Source organism: Monomorium pharaonis, chromosome 9, assembly GCF_013373865.1.
Source record: "Monomorium pharaonis isolate MP-MQ-018 chromosome 9, ASM1337386v2, whole genome shotgun sequence".
NCBI lineage: Eukaryota > Metazoa > Arthropoda > Insecta > Hymenoptera > Formicidae > Monomorium > Monomorium pharaonis.
In genome coordinates, this window is record NC_050475.1 from 16,009,548 (window position 1) to 16,024,953 (window position 15,406).

A 15,406-nucleotide genomic window follows, 5' to 3' on the forward strand; every position below is an offset into this window, starting at 1 on the left:
TTAATTATCCATAATAGAATTTTTAATATAAAAGTTATTATTATTAATTGACGAGGAAAGTACCAATCGCTATTTATCGCGATTTCTTAAACCACACTTAATGTACATGTTGAAGTTTAAAGAAAGTTTTTACGATTCATAAAAAAATCTTTAAAGTTATGCCAATCTATTTTTAAACTAGAACTCTTCATCTAATTCTCACATTTTTACTTTTTACTTCTCTTTTTCTTTTTTCTCCCCGCATGCGGTTAATTCCTCTTAATTTACAAGATATCGAATGGTAATCACTAGAATACCGTTTTTTATATGCAATCTTGCAACTTACACGCGCAATCTAAGCAACGATGTTTGTCCCATCTACAGAAATAATTACCGCGTTTCTAATCGCAATAATCGAAGCAGCTTGACGCAGAAATCAATGTAAAAAGCGACGAGAGACGTTCTCCAACCAATACTCCTCGTCGCTCTGTTCGAACGACACGCTCGTAAGATTTTTCTGGGAACATCCGACGAGGAGTCGGAGGTGAGGCCGCGTCGGCCATCGAGGGATCCGCAGTAGTTCAAGGAGAGAGCGAACGGGAACGTGGCGTATGTAAAAAACAGTCGCTGAAAGATGAGAGGGGCTGAGGAAGAACACCAGGTGAGGAAAAGCTGCAGTTCAGTGCACCGCGTCGGAGGAGACGGCGCTTTGCGAAATGTCGATTGGCAATTGACATTTATCACGACCCCCGCGGCCGTCCTAGGACGAGATAATGAAAATTCTCTCGTCGCCTGGTCTTTCCTCGCCACGAGTGATTCGCGTTTTTGCAATCGAATGGCGAGTTTAGAGGCTTGAGCGTCACGATCGGTACTTGACTTCGAAAACATCTCTCTCCATCGGTCTCTCGTGAAGACATTCGGGTAACACATGTTCAGAATATCCACCTGACCAGCGGGGAGCAGGCAATAGTGCAAAATGAGCATGAAAAGTAATGCCACTCTTTAAATTCCAACAACGACGTACGGTTAATGCAATTGTTCCTGGCGGCGTGACCTGGAACAACGGCGAATACACGATTTGCGAGGAATCGCAGTAATTTTTAACCGGCCAGTTACTTTTTACTCGATAACCGGTCGAACGATGAGGGATGAGGGTCTTGAGGGTAACGAGGATGCAGTTCGGGGCTCACGCACCTCAGGACACCCCGACAATGGTGTGCGTTGAAGGGGAAGAAGTGGAGGGAGAGGCTGACGCACGCCGTGTGCACGTCGCGAACTGAGGAACATACGAAAACTGGTTTCCTGAGCGATTCCCCATTTATTTATTACACGTACGGTGGGTGAACGTGTGCCCCCGTCGGCATCCCGGCGCGTGCATCTCGCCAAGGACTCGGCTCGCGAGCGCGCGTTTAGAAATGCCACTGGGCCCTCCGGTGCCACGGGAGGAATCCTCGCCGAAATGTATATGCGTGCACGCAGAAAAATGTCATTCTCATTTTAAGAAAACCAGATACTCATTTTTTTTACCTCTTGCGTTCCTTCTTTGAAGTGACTGTTATTTTTGCAAAGAATATCTCCTTGATAACAGTCTCAAAGTACACTCCTCATCTATACTTGAAACAACAGTGATATTTACTTTATATTCTGGTTCTTTGAATCAATTTCCTACAATATTCCTCCAAAGAGTACGAATCCTTTTTCAAAATACATAAAACTATTGTCGAGAGAACATTTTTTTCTTTGGTGAAGATAACTGTTACTTATTAGAAGAAAAAGGTAAATTGAGTAATCACCCTTTTTTCGACGGTATTTTTATGTGTGCCTGTATGTATTTCTACTTTTGCGTGCTCATCGAGAGAGAAAGAAAGACAGATAGACCCAACGCGTTATGCGTTACATTAAAATAATTATATCACGCAAATTACGCAAATTTCCGAGTATTATCGAGCTGTACTACTACTCCGTCTAATAGCTTGAATAAATATCTTTCTCCTGTTGCGTAATGAAAGCGCGTGCCGGATTAATGCTGATTCTATGCGAATTTCAATCGATGACCGCTTTTTATAACTCGCCGCCGTATATTATCGGTGCGACTGAATTCTCAATTACGTTGTAATGTTTATTACCCAACGTAATTTCTGATATCACAAGTCAAAACGCCCGTCTGTTATCAAGCGGGAGGTGAGATCTTCCACGACAGAGTGAGCCTCATTGTACGATTTCGGGTCGCTTTCGCCGGTCTACGTAATTTTGACCTTTTTTTTATTAATTCCTCAGCATTGAAGAAGATCTATATTCTTTCGCACGTGTCGTCGCACGCTCGTAACCTGAATTTGGAATAAACGTGTCTTTCGCCGTTGCAAATGCCTCGCGTAATAATACGCGCGCTGCGATGTTACTTCGCTCGCGACGACACAGATAACCTTTGCTGCATAAACCACGAATTTATCGGCCACCGAGGCGATCATCATCATCGTCGTCGTCGTCGTCGTCTCGCAAAGAATCCCGAGGATGCGTTCGTTAGAATAAGGCGGCGATTGGATCGGGAGAATAAATATATTTATGTATTCCACCCACGCGTTGAGCTCGGAGTTTATGAGTCGGAAACTCGACTTGTTACACTCGGTGCGCTACATTGTTTTGAGAAATTTTCGGGGCCGCGGGAATGGATTTCGCCGAAAGGTCAAAGGCCTCTCGACACGCGGGAAATTCGTCGCACCTCGCTGCACAGGCGGATGATACCGCTCTTCCGGAAGAATTCATCTCACGGTTACGCACTTAAAGGGATATTGAATCATTAACGATTTCACGGAATTGCGAGCAGGCGGTTAATTCCCGTGCACTAGGGGGCAATTTCGCAGTCACGTACCTACGCATGAACATTACGTTTCAAATTACGTCTCTTTCACTTCTCGTTCGAGCGGGTTTCCTCTTTTTTCACGTTCGCGGACGTGTTTCCGTCTTCAGACGGAACTCTCCCGTAGGCGTCGCAACGCGTCCTCTTGACAGCGCTATACGTTGTATTTACTTTGTGAATATTCCCTGATATCCCTCGATACTGCGTCTTAAACTTAAAGTGGCACTTAAGTGCACCGTGAAGCGCGATTCCCGAAGAAAGTAACGCGGCGCGAGTGACACTTTCTCAGGTTTATGAGTGCAAGGCATCATTCGCGAATGCTTTCGGGACATCGTTTTCATGAGGATCATAAAAAGTAGTTTCGTAAAAGATTCCGTTTTCACTTCTCCATGTGCAGCGATCAAAGTCACGGCTCGGACCTTGAATATTGGACGGCGACACATTTGTACCTGAGATTATCTTCATTATATTAATCGATGTTTCTAAAGCTCCTAATGTAACGTGCTAATCCTTCTAGCTCTCTTTTAGGCGCTCAAAACAACGTTATAAATCCAGCTTTTAGATTCTACCATGCAGCATTCCTGATGCGATTTTTATCCGAAGAAGAAGCTGAAGTAGCTAATCCGACGATGAGCCGAGTTAAAAATGGGTTCCACGTCGGGCAAGTCGCGGTGGCGCAAAAATAAGAGAAATAAATCATGGAGCCAGGTAGAAGATATAGGATCCGCGCGCAAACAATTAATTCTGCATTCCGTCCCATGCAGAACCAGCATCCCTCTAAATTTCCCGCCCCCTAGATTTTCATTTTGCCTTTGTTTTAGGGATTATATTTACAGGTTTGAAAACTATACTGTATTCGTGTCTTTCTTCGCGTCTGAATCAGACGTTAATTGAAAGTTTTAAGAAGAATGTTGTCATAATAATAATTATCATCAAAATATTATAACAATCATAATGTAATAATTTTTACAGTTAAATTATCTAGTGGAATCCCGATTATTCATCGATTCCGTCTTTTTTAAAGAAACAGGACCTCGCTTCTTCCCTGATGCCTCCTTGAAAGGTGGCAGCACGATCCGGAAGGTGAAAGTCCCACGATGAAGAGGGAAGGAGTGGTGGTGCACATATAGAGGGGCGGAGAGGGCGCGGCTTGTCCAGACGTTCTCCGTCCTGACGACGACGACGATGTCGCCGAAGTTGATATTTCTACTGGGATCGCTGTGTCTACTTGCCGGTAAGTGCAATACATTTTATTTATAATTTAATTGTGCAAAAGTTTCTCGCGATTTTCACATTTATTTGCAATTGCACCATTGAAAGTTGAAGTCTAATTTTAAAATTTTAATTCATACATAGTATATGTCAAAGTTAATGAAACAAACTGCGGCCGAAATTTTAAAATTAAAAATTGTTAAAAGTTCGAATATTGTGTAATAAATGAAAATAGTGTTTGATGGTACAGACATAAAAAGTTTGGAATAAAGATAAGAATTTTTACAACGTACGTTGATAGTGTGCTAAGAGAGAAAGAGAGAGGAGAGAGAGGAGAGAGAGAGAGAGAGAGAGAGAGAGAGAGAGAGAGAGAGAGAGAGAGAGAGAGAGAGAGAGAGAGAGAGAGAGAGAGAGAGAGAGAGAGACAAAACCTACTTTGGAGAACCACTGTCGCTTTCCCCTCCCCCGTTGCCCTGACATTTTCAAGACTTTCTACTTCTACAGCGGTTCACTGACCCCTCCTTTGATCCGCGATCGCGAAGCGCATGAATCGTGTCGTGAACCGAACGTGACATTTTCAACGATTAATCGAATTCACCTCCGCTTTGTCCCCATGCGAAATGTCACATTCAATTGAAGTTCGCTTTTGATCACGTCGCGATTGATCCTAATTTCTATTGCAATTCAATCACATTACCATTTATGAAGATATAAAAATTTTCAGAAAGCTTCAATACGTAAGCTATTATTAAAAAATTTAATATTAATTATATTTAAAAATTCGAACGTTTGCCATCCAGGAACATAACGTAACTATTGAATTCTGCAATACATTTTATGCAATTTCTAGAAGATTGAATAGTTATCAAACATTCTAATTCAAGCAAAGAAGCTATACATTGAGTTTAAGATAAAGTTAGTTGTGTGACTCGCTCGCGCAAGATGAACATTATTAATTAATAAATCATATTTTTGTTTGCAGGGACACAGGTCAGAGCGCAGGATGAGGAAGGCGGCGACGGGCTTGACGCAAACGCCGAGGAACTTTGTCAGGACAGGCCGGGCGACGAATACTTTCGCTTGAGTATTGAAGGCGACTGTCGCGATGTCGTGAGGTAAGCCGCCGCATTATTGTATCCGCGAATGCAGGATCGGATCGTGCCGAGCGGAATAACATTATGTAAACTATCTGCTGTTTCGAGGAAAAAAAGAAGTAATAATAAAAAATTTAGGCACCGGTTTTCAAGAACTTGTGGAGAACGCCGGCGAGCTGCCTCCGTGCTTTATAACATTTATAATTATATCGCCTTATATAATGCGATTAATTTACAGCGACCGCGGGTGAATGGAATCGCGCAAGGTGAATCGGGTTTTAAATAAAAAAAAGCTAGCTCGCTGACTCACTTCCGCCTGTAGCTCGACTTATATCACTGACTCCACCGGTCGGCCAGAAAGCAGACATGTCAGACTGAATCGCTATACTTTCCCCGGATCCCACGCCGCGCTTCTTAATCTCGCTAATTTAGTTCTTCCCGGCCATCATTACTTACCCATATTTGAAAGGGCTTTGTTAAAATTACAAATTCTGTCCGTCAAAATACACAAAGCAAGACGCGCGTTACATTTTTACATCTTTCGTTCGGCATTACGACAAAGAATGTGAAATCTCAAGGGCGTCCGGTTTTGATAGAACGCGTAACAGATATATCCCGGAATGCAGACGACGGTAAGTCATCGATCGATAAAAAAACTTTTATTCATTGATCCAGGATGCGTCTGAGAATGCCTCGGTCAAATTCGGATTTTTCGGGGCTCAAGGCGACCCGGTAGATCCAACCGAGATCGATTTAACGTTTCCCCTGGCATTTATATGATATTTTTTATAGTCGACACAAATACAGCTTTCCTTTATCGCATTCTTCTGATAGCAGCAGTCGCATTGTCCCTTCACTTATTCAACGACTTGCATTCACTCAAATACGATCATCGAAACATAAAATCAATATTTGCAGAGCACAATGGAGAGCACAAACATCGTATTGCTCGGTCGTATTATGATGCAACAATGGCTCACGAATAGATCCAGTTTATATGTCGACGCATTAATTTATTGTAAACGCATTGTTTCATCTCTCTATTGTATTCCGCGCTCAATTATTTCGGGAATCGATGCGAGATTATTCGAAATTACTGCCCGCGTCCGACACGCGCGCGTGGGGGAAAAAGATTTTCGATGTGCGAATGATCTTAGGTGCGACAAAGCCACCGAGATCGGCGTGACCAGGTTGGCGACGGTGCGGTGTCCCACGGGTCTCGCGTTCGACATCGAGCGGCAGACCTGCGACTGGAAGACGAACGTGAAGAACTGCGATCAGCTCGAGAGTAAGCAAACGTCACGTCTTTTTCCCTAGTTAGAACTCACGCGGGCATCCCTTTTGTTTTCTGTTCCGGCCCCGGCAGGTGTACAAGGTCCGGCCTGAAGCAAATCACGTGTCCCAGCGGACTGGCCTTTGACTTGGACAAACAGACCTGCGACTGGAAGGGCAAAGTCACCAACTGTGACAAGCTCGAGAGTAAGTCGGAGAATCGGCGATAAGGGCGGCCGCTAAAATTTCGGCCCGATTAAAATCGCCCGATTCCCTCGTAGACTCGCAACGTAGCACGCACCGTTCGTAATCCATTAGAACTAACGCATGGTCGTCTTCACCTTACGCACCTTACGCAAGTCCCCCGTTAACGATGCGTAGCGACTCTGAACGTCTCTGAATGCCCATCGAAAATAAATTAAGAGGAAGACTAAAGATATCACATTGAAAGTCAAATTCGCTGGAACTGTTCGAAAGTCTCCCGGCCGTCGATCGCAATTTCGTTCCGATAAGGCCGTTACCCAATTACAAGCAAGAAGTCGCTTCTTTTAATCGCGATACTGCGCGATATTGCGCAATCGTTTTCGTTACATAAACGACGTGGCTCGAAAAAGTCAACTATGCGAAACTTTCCAACGACGCGCGCGATGCCATTAAACCGGAAAGCGCGCATTAACATGACGCTGGGATTCGACGAAGAGATTGATCGCGAGAGGGGAAACCGAGGGGGAGGGAGGTGAGGGGGGGAGGGGAGGGGAATTTGTACTTTCAGGCGGCGAGCGATTAACGATCGAAAACGCCCGGGTCCCGATACTTTCGAGAGATACGTTTCTCGCCCGTTCTCGCGGGGGTTTACTCGCCCGACCACTTTCGTCCTGAGGCTCGGGGACTGGTTTCGATTTTCAGCGAAAGTGTCAGGGCCCCATCCGATGCCCCGTTTCATTTCGAACGGGATCCTTTCAGAGACGTGACTATGGTCGTGAAAACATCGGACCTTAGCGCGCGAAACGGCTAACCCGGTTTCGAATTCTCGAAACTATCTCTCTCCCGTACTTTTTCCCATGCAAGTTCCACAACTCACCGCGCATATGCGACTAACAAAACTGCACTTTCCAACGGAGTTGGATGAAGAGACGAAGTTGTTCTCGTTTCCGTTCCGGTTTAACTGTAATAGTGCTCTACATCCTCGTTGCAGCTATTAAAAGATAGTTATTAAATATCTTATGCCAATTAGCTATTTTTTTCTTTCTTATTCATAATCACATTGGGAATTCCCAGCTAAAGAACCTCTCTTCTCGCGGAAGGCGAAATTTCAACTCGCGCTAATTTCGCAATTGAGTTAAGTGAAGTTTAATGAGACAATTTGATTCTTTTGCGGTTTCGTCCAATTTCGATTCTTTTTTTTATTAGACTAACTGCCGGCCCGTCAAATAATTAACCCTATGTTGCGTGCCAGTGTGCACGCGGAAGACTATTACGCTTCCGCGTTACGACACTGTTCCCTTGTGAGCGGTAACCGGTAGCGAAATATTTATCTCGCGTGAACACATATTAGACATATCTCGTTTAGCGTTTACTTTTGAGTGACAGCGTTCGAAGTCAGCTACTGAGTAAGCGGATCTCGCGCTAAGCGATTTCCGCCGTAAGAGATCACGGGGGATTAAGGAAAAGGCAACGTTTGCGCAAGAAGGAAAAAACGTGCATAAATTCACGTGTCGCAATTCGCGCATCGCGAGATAATCTCTCGACTTCGGGGATAATTGCGGATAATTTTTGCGCCGCTGTTTCAAAATGTAATTTCGCATTTAACGCTGAACGCATCGCTGCGTTCGATTCTCACTCCGCTGAATACTAACTTTGTGCGTTAGATGAATTAATTCTAACATCTATCTAAAACGATCATTACGCGTGTGTGAATGAACTTAAAAGTTAATCAATGCACTGTCGCGAACATAATTGCGATATATATATTTCGTTATCGCCGCCGGTATAAATTTCAAATGTCGCGATCTTACTGCGATTCGTACGCGAGTCAACACTGGCACGTAATAATTTTCTAACGTTTAGCACTCCCCTCCCCCTCTCGCTTCCTAATTCGCTCCAGGTACGAGGTTGCACGTATTCATATTCGCCGATCTTTCTCTTTACATCCAGATCGGTTTCGCTTCGGCGATCTGGCCTCCTTACAGGAGTAACTCCTCGCTACTCGGCCGTCTGACCGGCTCGCTTTTACTACTGAAGTCTCGAAATGCGCGATCAGTCCGCTCGTTAATCTTATTGAGAGAAAGAGAGAGATTCTTCCTTTCGTCGACAATTCTCGTCTCACGAGGTATGTCAGACTATGAGAAATGCAACAAAACTTCTTTTTTCACATTTCAATTCCCGTAATTTCGATCTGCCGCAACTGTCGAATCGATAAACAGGATGTCGCATACTTTCTTCCGATTGCAAACGGTTTTTGAGCTGAAAGGTACAGATGCAAGAGTCACAGATTTCCAAATGACAGTGGATCGTGGAAAGTCTTCACGAACGCGAATAAACATGAAGAGAAGATGTTGTTCAATTTACGTTCGTCAATTAATTCTGAAAATCAGAGACATCACCATACATGCAAATTCCTCACGCTGCTTTTACGCTCTAATTTAATTTCACAACATCATTTTTGCTCCTTTATAGATTTGCACTATCATATTTTCAAAGCTCATTTCTCTCTCTCTCTCTCTCTCTCTCACTCTCTCTCTCATTCTCATATATACGAATAACGGCTTGCGTGCATCGCTGCCAGTCAACGAGGCAGACAAATGTCGAGTCAAAGTTTATCTTCGGAATCGCCGCTGAGCGAAAGACAAATGGTCTTCCTGCGAAAGAACCTGGTAAAGAGGTTGCAGGAGACGAGACAATATATGTATATATCCTTTTCGCGTGGACAATGAAATGAGAAGCTTTGAGAAACGTTGACTGACCGACAAAATGCACACTTGATAGTCGAACACAAAATATAGAAAAAAAGACTAGAGGACAAAAAATAAAAAAAGGATACGACATACGAGACGAGACGAGACGAAAGCCATTCTGACGAAGGGACGAAATAAGAAAAATTGGAAAAAGCACTCAGAGGGCAGTGGCGTAGGAACGAGCGCGCATCCGTTAAAACCCTTTCTTTCGAAAGAATTGCGATCGAGAGCTCGAAGTACCTGTATATACTCCGCCACCGCGCGTTAAAAAGAGTAGAGATTTGATGTGCGTTACTGGTCGCTAAGGTGACATGGTAGGCTGCGGAAATTGGGTGGCACGAATTAATTCAGCACGACCTCCCCCCAGCTTAATCGTTTTTGTATTTTGCATCTTTAGAACGATACACGGTTCCTACGCTGCTGCGTGTAAATAAAACTGGGAATATGCCGTGGCACATTCGGGCCTTGATTACACCTGTAGCTGGTCACGTGAATTACCTAGCGCACCAACGGCAGTGAGAATTTCATATAGTATTCAGTAGCTGGCCATAAAGCGCTTATTATGAAATCCTAATTGCCTCGATTATACCGCCGGTCCGGTCTTTCGCGTGAATTATGTAGAGCACGGCGATATAACGCTGTCTCATGCAATATTCGGTAGCCGGCCGTTAAAAACATCTGTTACAGAACATTTTTTTATTTATTTATTTCGGTATTAATTAACGATACCGAGAGTGAAGAGAAATGCGCTCTGATAAAGTTGCGAACAAATTTTAATTAATTAATCACTTTAAATTAACTAAAGTAATAAATCTTTTACTCGTACTGGGCACTTTATGGTCATTCTATTGATGTTTGAATGAATTCCTCTACCACGCCTGCTCGACATCACGAATGGTAATTAATTTGATAAGCGCCACGCGGTCTAATGGGGATTGCGTTTTACAGAGCCGCGTAAGGTTTTGCCCATCCTCAAGACCGACGAACCCGTCTGCCCGGAGGGAAAACTGTCGTGCGGTAACGGCGAGTGCGTCGACAAGGAGCTCTTCTGTAATGGCAAGCCCGACTGTAAGGACGAGTCTGACGAGAACGCCTGCAGTAAGTGTTGCAACGTACTATGTATGTACATACATTCGCCTACCGTGATCGAATGGTGCTAACACGAGCCAATCCCAGAGATTACAATCGTGTTGTGCAATGGAATCGAATAATTGTTTAAGCAAATGTATAATGATACTTCGATAGCTTCAGCATTGTGATAGCTCGTATATAACGGCGATTTAAGTACAATTTTACTTAAATAAGAAAGTGATATTAATATTTTTAATCGATATGATCGATTACTGAAAACTCAATGCGCGTTGCAGCCGTGGAGACCGATCCCAACCGTGCCCCGGATTGCGATCCCACGCAATGCGTCCTGCCCGATTGCTACTGTTCGGCCGACGGCACCCGTATACCCGGCAACATCGATCCCCAGCAAGTGCCGCAGATGATCACGATCACCTTCAACGGCGCCGTGAACGTGGACAACATTGATCTCTACGAGGAGATCTTCAACGGGCAACGTCAAAACCCGAACGGTTGTCAAATCCGCGGTACATTCTTCGTCTCCCACAAGTACACCAACTATTCGGCGGTGCAGGATCTTCATCGACGCGGTCACGAGATCGCGGTATTCTCGTTGACGCATAAGGAGGATCCGCAATATTGGAGCCAGGGTACGTACGATGATTGGCTAGCGGAGATGGCCGGCGCCAGGCTGATCATCGAACGTTTCGCCAACATCACCGACGGCTCCATCATTGGCGTGCGGGCTCCTTACCTCAGGGTCGGCGGTAACAAGCAGTTCGAAATGATGGCCGATCAGTTCTTCGTGTACGACGCCTCTATCACCGCATCCCTGGGACGTGTGCCAATTTGGCCGTACACGTTGTACTTCAGAATGCCCCACAAGTGCAACGGCAACGGTGGTAACTGCCCGTCGAGGTCGCATCCAGTCTGGGAGATGGTGATGAACGAACTGGACCGCAGGGACGATCCCACCTTCGACGAGTCCCTGCCGGGTTGTCACATGGTTGACTCTTGCTCCAACATTCAGACCGGCGAGCAGTTCGCTCGTCTGCTCAGGCACAACTTCAACAGGCACTTCAACAGCAACCGGGCGCCTCTCGGTCTGCACTTCCATGCGTCCTGGCTGAAAAGTAAGAAGGAGTACAAGGATGAGTTGATCAAGTTCATCGAGGAGATGATCGCCAGGAGCGATGTGTACTTTGTAACTATGGTTCAGGTGAGAGACTAAACTTGCACTTTTAACAATCGTTAATACATTATAGGACAGAAGTTTCACGCACTCGCTTCCCTTTCAGGTGATCAAGTGGATGCAACAACCCACCGAGCTCTCCGCGCTCAGAGATTTCCAAGACTGGAAAGAGACCTGTGATGAAAAGGGTTTGCCCTACTGCTCGTTGCCTAACGCTTGCCCTCTGACGACTAGAGAGCTGCCCGGCGAGACGCTGCGTCTCTTCACTTGCATGGAGTGCCCTAACAACTATCCATGGCTGCTGGATCCGACCGGCGATGGCTTCTCCGCGAGGAAGTGATCCATCATCCGTAAAACGAACGACGCGTCGACGCGCCGACCGGCCGTGCGATCCGGTTATTAGAGATCTATCGTTTTTTTTCCGGCAAGTCCGGAAATCACGTCGGATAAAATGTGGTAATCGACCACGGCGAGCCGAGGAACAAGGGCGCAGCTCTGAAAGACACGGAGAAAGCAATCGGGCGACGAGCGCGTTGAGGCGCGTGATTTCGGGCGAAATCTCGGAATCGTCTTATCACGATTAGAAAGCGTCATCTTGGCCGCTTGAAGATCAAGTCGTAACACTAATATCAAAGTGGAGTGAAGCGCCGCTGCTTTCGCAAGGGGAAAACGCACTGCGCCCGGTTTCTCTTCCGCGACTCGACTATAATAATTATTATTTATATAAATTAGGATCAGTAAAATATATATCGCCGCATTTGGTCGCGAGGCCGATCGCGTACGATTTCTCGTGGGAAACGCCATCGCGTACGATCGTCGACGAAATTCGCGGGCAAAAAGTTCTATTCTCTCTTGCCCGCCAGACGAGAGAACGGCGAGCCACCGTCTTAAGAGATACAATTCTCGAAAATCGATGCTCGACGGAAACGAGATAATCCCACTTGTACATAACTACCAGATCCTTGCCCTCCCTTTCTCATCCTCATTGTTTTCTAGAGACAATTGTGTGCGGAACGACAACGGAAGCTCGCGGCCGATGAAGCAAAAGACGAAAAGTTGAATATACCTATCATTCCGTGCCTCTCTGAACATGTACTCTTAAGAATTTAAACAAAGCGCAACATTCTAAGTAATTAATTTCTAGTGTCCTTATGTTTTCAAATAAAAACTATACGTACAAAAAATAGCATGTGGGTATTACATATTGGCTGTCCCCGCAATCAATATGCAATGTATTTGTAATAGCTACAATAATTGATTAGATGATAGAATTAATAAAAATAATTAATAATAAATCAAATAAGAATAAAAAGTTTAAATTTTAATACAATAAGATTTTAATACAACAGATCAATATCACGTACAAATAGTTTAAAGTTACAAAAGATTAAATAATATTTTATAAAATTCATAAATTTAAATCTATAGTTGATATTACTCTAAATATTTACTGTAATATATAACTCTTTAAAGATTCATGTTTAAGTATTAATTTGTATTTTTTATTAATATTTGTCTAAATATGTCTTGATTTTTTGGCTAAATTTACTTGGCTATTATTTACTAGCAATTATCATTTTTTGAATAATATTTCTGTTGAACAAATGCATATTCTGCGCTTATTTTAATATTTTTTAATACATTTTTTAGATGTTTAATAATACTTTTTTGTATCAAGACTTGTTTTTGTATCTTATGATTCAGGATTTTATTCCTTGCATTATATTATATGTCTCTATAAAATATAGATGATCTATTTCTGTCATAAATTGTTATGTTGATTTCTTGTCGAGTTATAACATTTTAAAAATCCAGCTTGAGTGCACAATTTATGAATGAACACATCATAAATGTGCGTATAGGTGTAGTATGTGTTTATAATACTTTAAATAGTTGATTAGCAGTAGTCACGATTAAAGAAACAAATGGACCGCGTGCATGCGCTAGCTATATCTGTTCCTCGAGAAAGATCGAGAATTACAGATCAATATAATCATCTATGCATAGCAAAATAACATATGGTATCGTTTTAAAGATGATGTATTAAATCTAATATTGATAATAGTATAAAAAAAGAAATGTATTATTCCCACACAGCAAAATTGATCCCGGGATCATCTCGATTTTATCCCATTTTTGTCCTGGCAAGATAAAACGTCTTATGGTTGTCCATAGGAGCTCTCAGTAAGAGCTCTCGTCCTGCTCAAGATCAATGCGGGACGGTTTAAAGATATCCCGTTGTAACAGCAAATAGACGAGCAAAGCGTACTCTCCAGAGGACATCCATAAGAGCTCTCAATAAGATCTCGTTCTGCTCAAGATCAATGCGGGACGGTTTAAAGATATCCCGTTGTAACAACGAATAGACGAGCAAAGCGTACTCTCCAGAGGATATCCATAAGAGCTCTCAATGAGATCTCGTCCTATTCAAGATCAATGCGGGACGGTTTAAAGATATCCCGTTGTAACAGCAAATAGACGAGCAAAGCGTACTCTCCAGAGGACATCCATAAGAGCTCTCAATAAGATCTCGTTCTGCTCAAGATCAATGCGGGACGGTTTAAAGATATCCCGTTGTAACAACGAATAGACGAGCAAAGCGTACTCTCCAGAGGACATCCATAAGAGCTCTCAGTAAAATCTCGTCCTATTCAAGATCAATGCGGAATGGTTTAAAGATATCCCGTTGTAACAACGAATAGACGAGCAAAGCGTACTCTCCAGAGGACATCCATAAGAGCTCTCAATAAGATCTCGTTCTGCTCAAGATCAATGCGGAATGGTTTAAAGATATCCCGTTGTAACAACGAATAAACGAGCAAAGCGTACTCTCCAGAGGACATCCATAAGAGCTCTCAGTAAAATCTCGTCCTACGCAAGATCAATGCGGGACGGTTTAAAGATATCCCGTTGTAACAGCGAATAGACGAGCAAAGCGTACTCTCCAGAGGACATCCATAAGAGCTCTCAGTAAAATCTCGTCCTACGCAAAATCAATGCGGGACGGTTTAAAGATATCCCGTTGTAACAGCGAAAGATGAGCAAAGCGTACTCTCCAGAGCACATCCATAGGAGCTCTTAATAAGATCTCGTCCTACTCAATGCGGGATGGTTTAAAGATATCCCGTTGTAACAGGGAATAGACGAGCAAAGCGTACTCTCCAGAGGACATCCGTAGGAGCTCTCAGTAAAATCTCGTCCTACTCAAGCTCAATGCGGGACGATTAAAAGATATCCCATTGTAACAGGGAATAGAGCAAAGCGTACTCTCCAGAGGACATCCGTAGGAGTTCTCAGTAAGATCTCGTCCTACTCAAGCTCAATGCGGGACGGTTTAAAAATATCCCGTTGTAACAGCAAATAGACGAGCAAAGCGTACTCTCCAGAGGACGTCCATAGGAGCTCTCAGGAACATAAAAATGTGACAATTACGACAATATTACACTTATTGAAACAATATATTAACAATATTAAAAATTATAAAAAATGACATCTAGTTCTTATTTTTTTTATTTTATTTTACCCAAACAGAGCAAACACAGATCTTTTTATAAGTTTTCATCATATTTCACATCTTATTTCGCATACGTAAAATTAATAAAAAACTGTAAAACTTTATATTTATTTATAAAAAAAAAATTGTAAGTTAACTATACATGTTTCATCCTTCTTACAACATCTATTAAAATGATTTATAAAAAATAATATGTAATGATAAACATGAAGTATTCATGGATCATCACGAAGCGTTAGATGCGTACGATCTTCAAAGTCA

The 15,406-nt window shown here is 43.2% G+C and overlaps 1 protein-coding gene and 1 long non-coding RNA gene across 3 annotated transcripts in view; one reads left to right on the plus strand and one right to left on the minus strand.

Annotated features, from left to right (window-relative positions):
* Positions 1 to 583: 583 nt before the first annotated feature.
* LOC105836500 (chitin deacetylase 1) lies at positions 584 to 12,817 on the plus strand. 2 transcript variants are annotated; one of them, XM_012680564.3, is made up of 6 exons: positions 584 to 4,070; positions 5,031 to 5,163; positions 6,509 to 6,621; positions 10,317 to 10,466; positions 10,736 to 11,658; positions 11,738 to 12,817. In XM_012680564.3, exons 1-6 carry the CDS (start codon positions 4,022 to 4,024, stop codon positions 11,969 to 11,971), a joined length of 1,602 nt encoding a protein of 533 aa, XP_012536018.1. In that variant the 5' UTR covers positions 584 to 4,021; the 3' UTR covers positions 11,972 to 12,817. The 2 variants fall into 2 exon arrangements, with proteins under 2 accessions (XP_012536018.1, XP_012536017.1); XM_012680563.3 differs by lacking the exon at positions 6,509 to 6,621 and adding an exon at positions 6,300 to 6,430 and having other exon boundaries at positions 593 to 4,070.
* LOC118647271 overlaps positions 11,495 to 15,406 on the minus strand; it is a 32,491-nt gene continuing 28,579 nt past the window's right edge. Inside the window, exon 3 of the long non-coding RNA XR_004964577.1 lies at positions 11,495 to 11,565. This is a non-coding gene — a long non-coding RNA (uncharacterized LOC118647271). The remainder of the gene's footprint in view (positions 11,566 to 15,406) is intronic.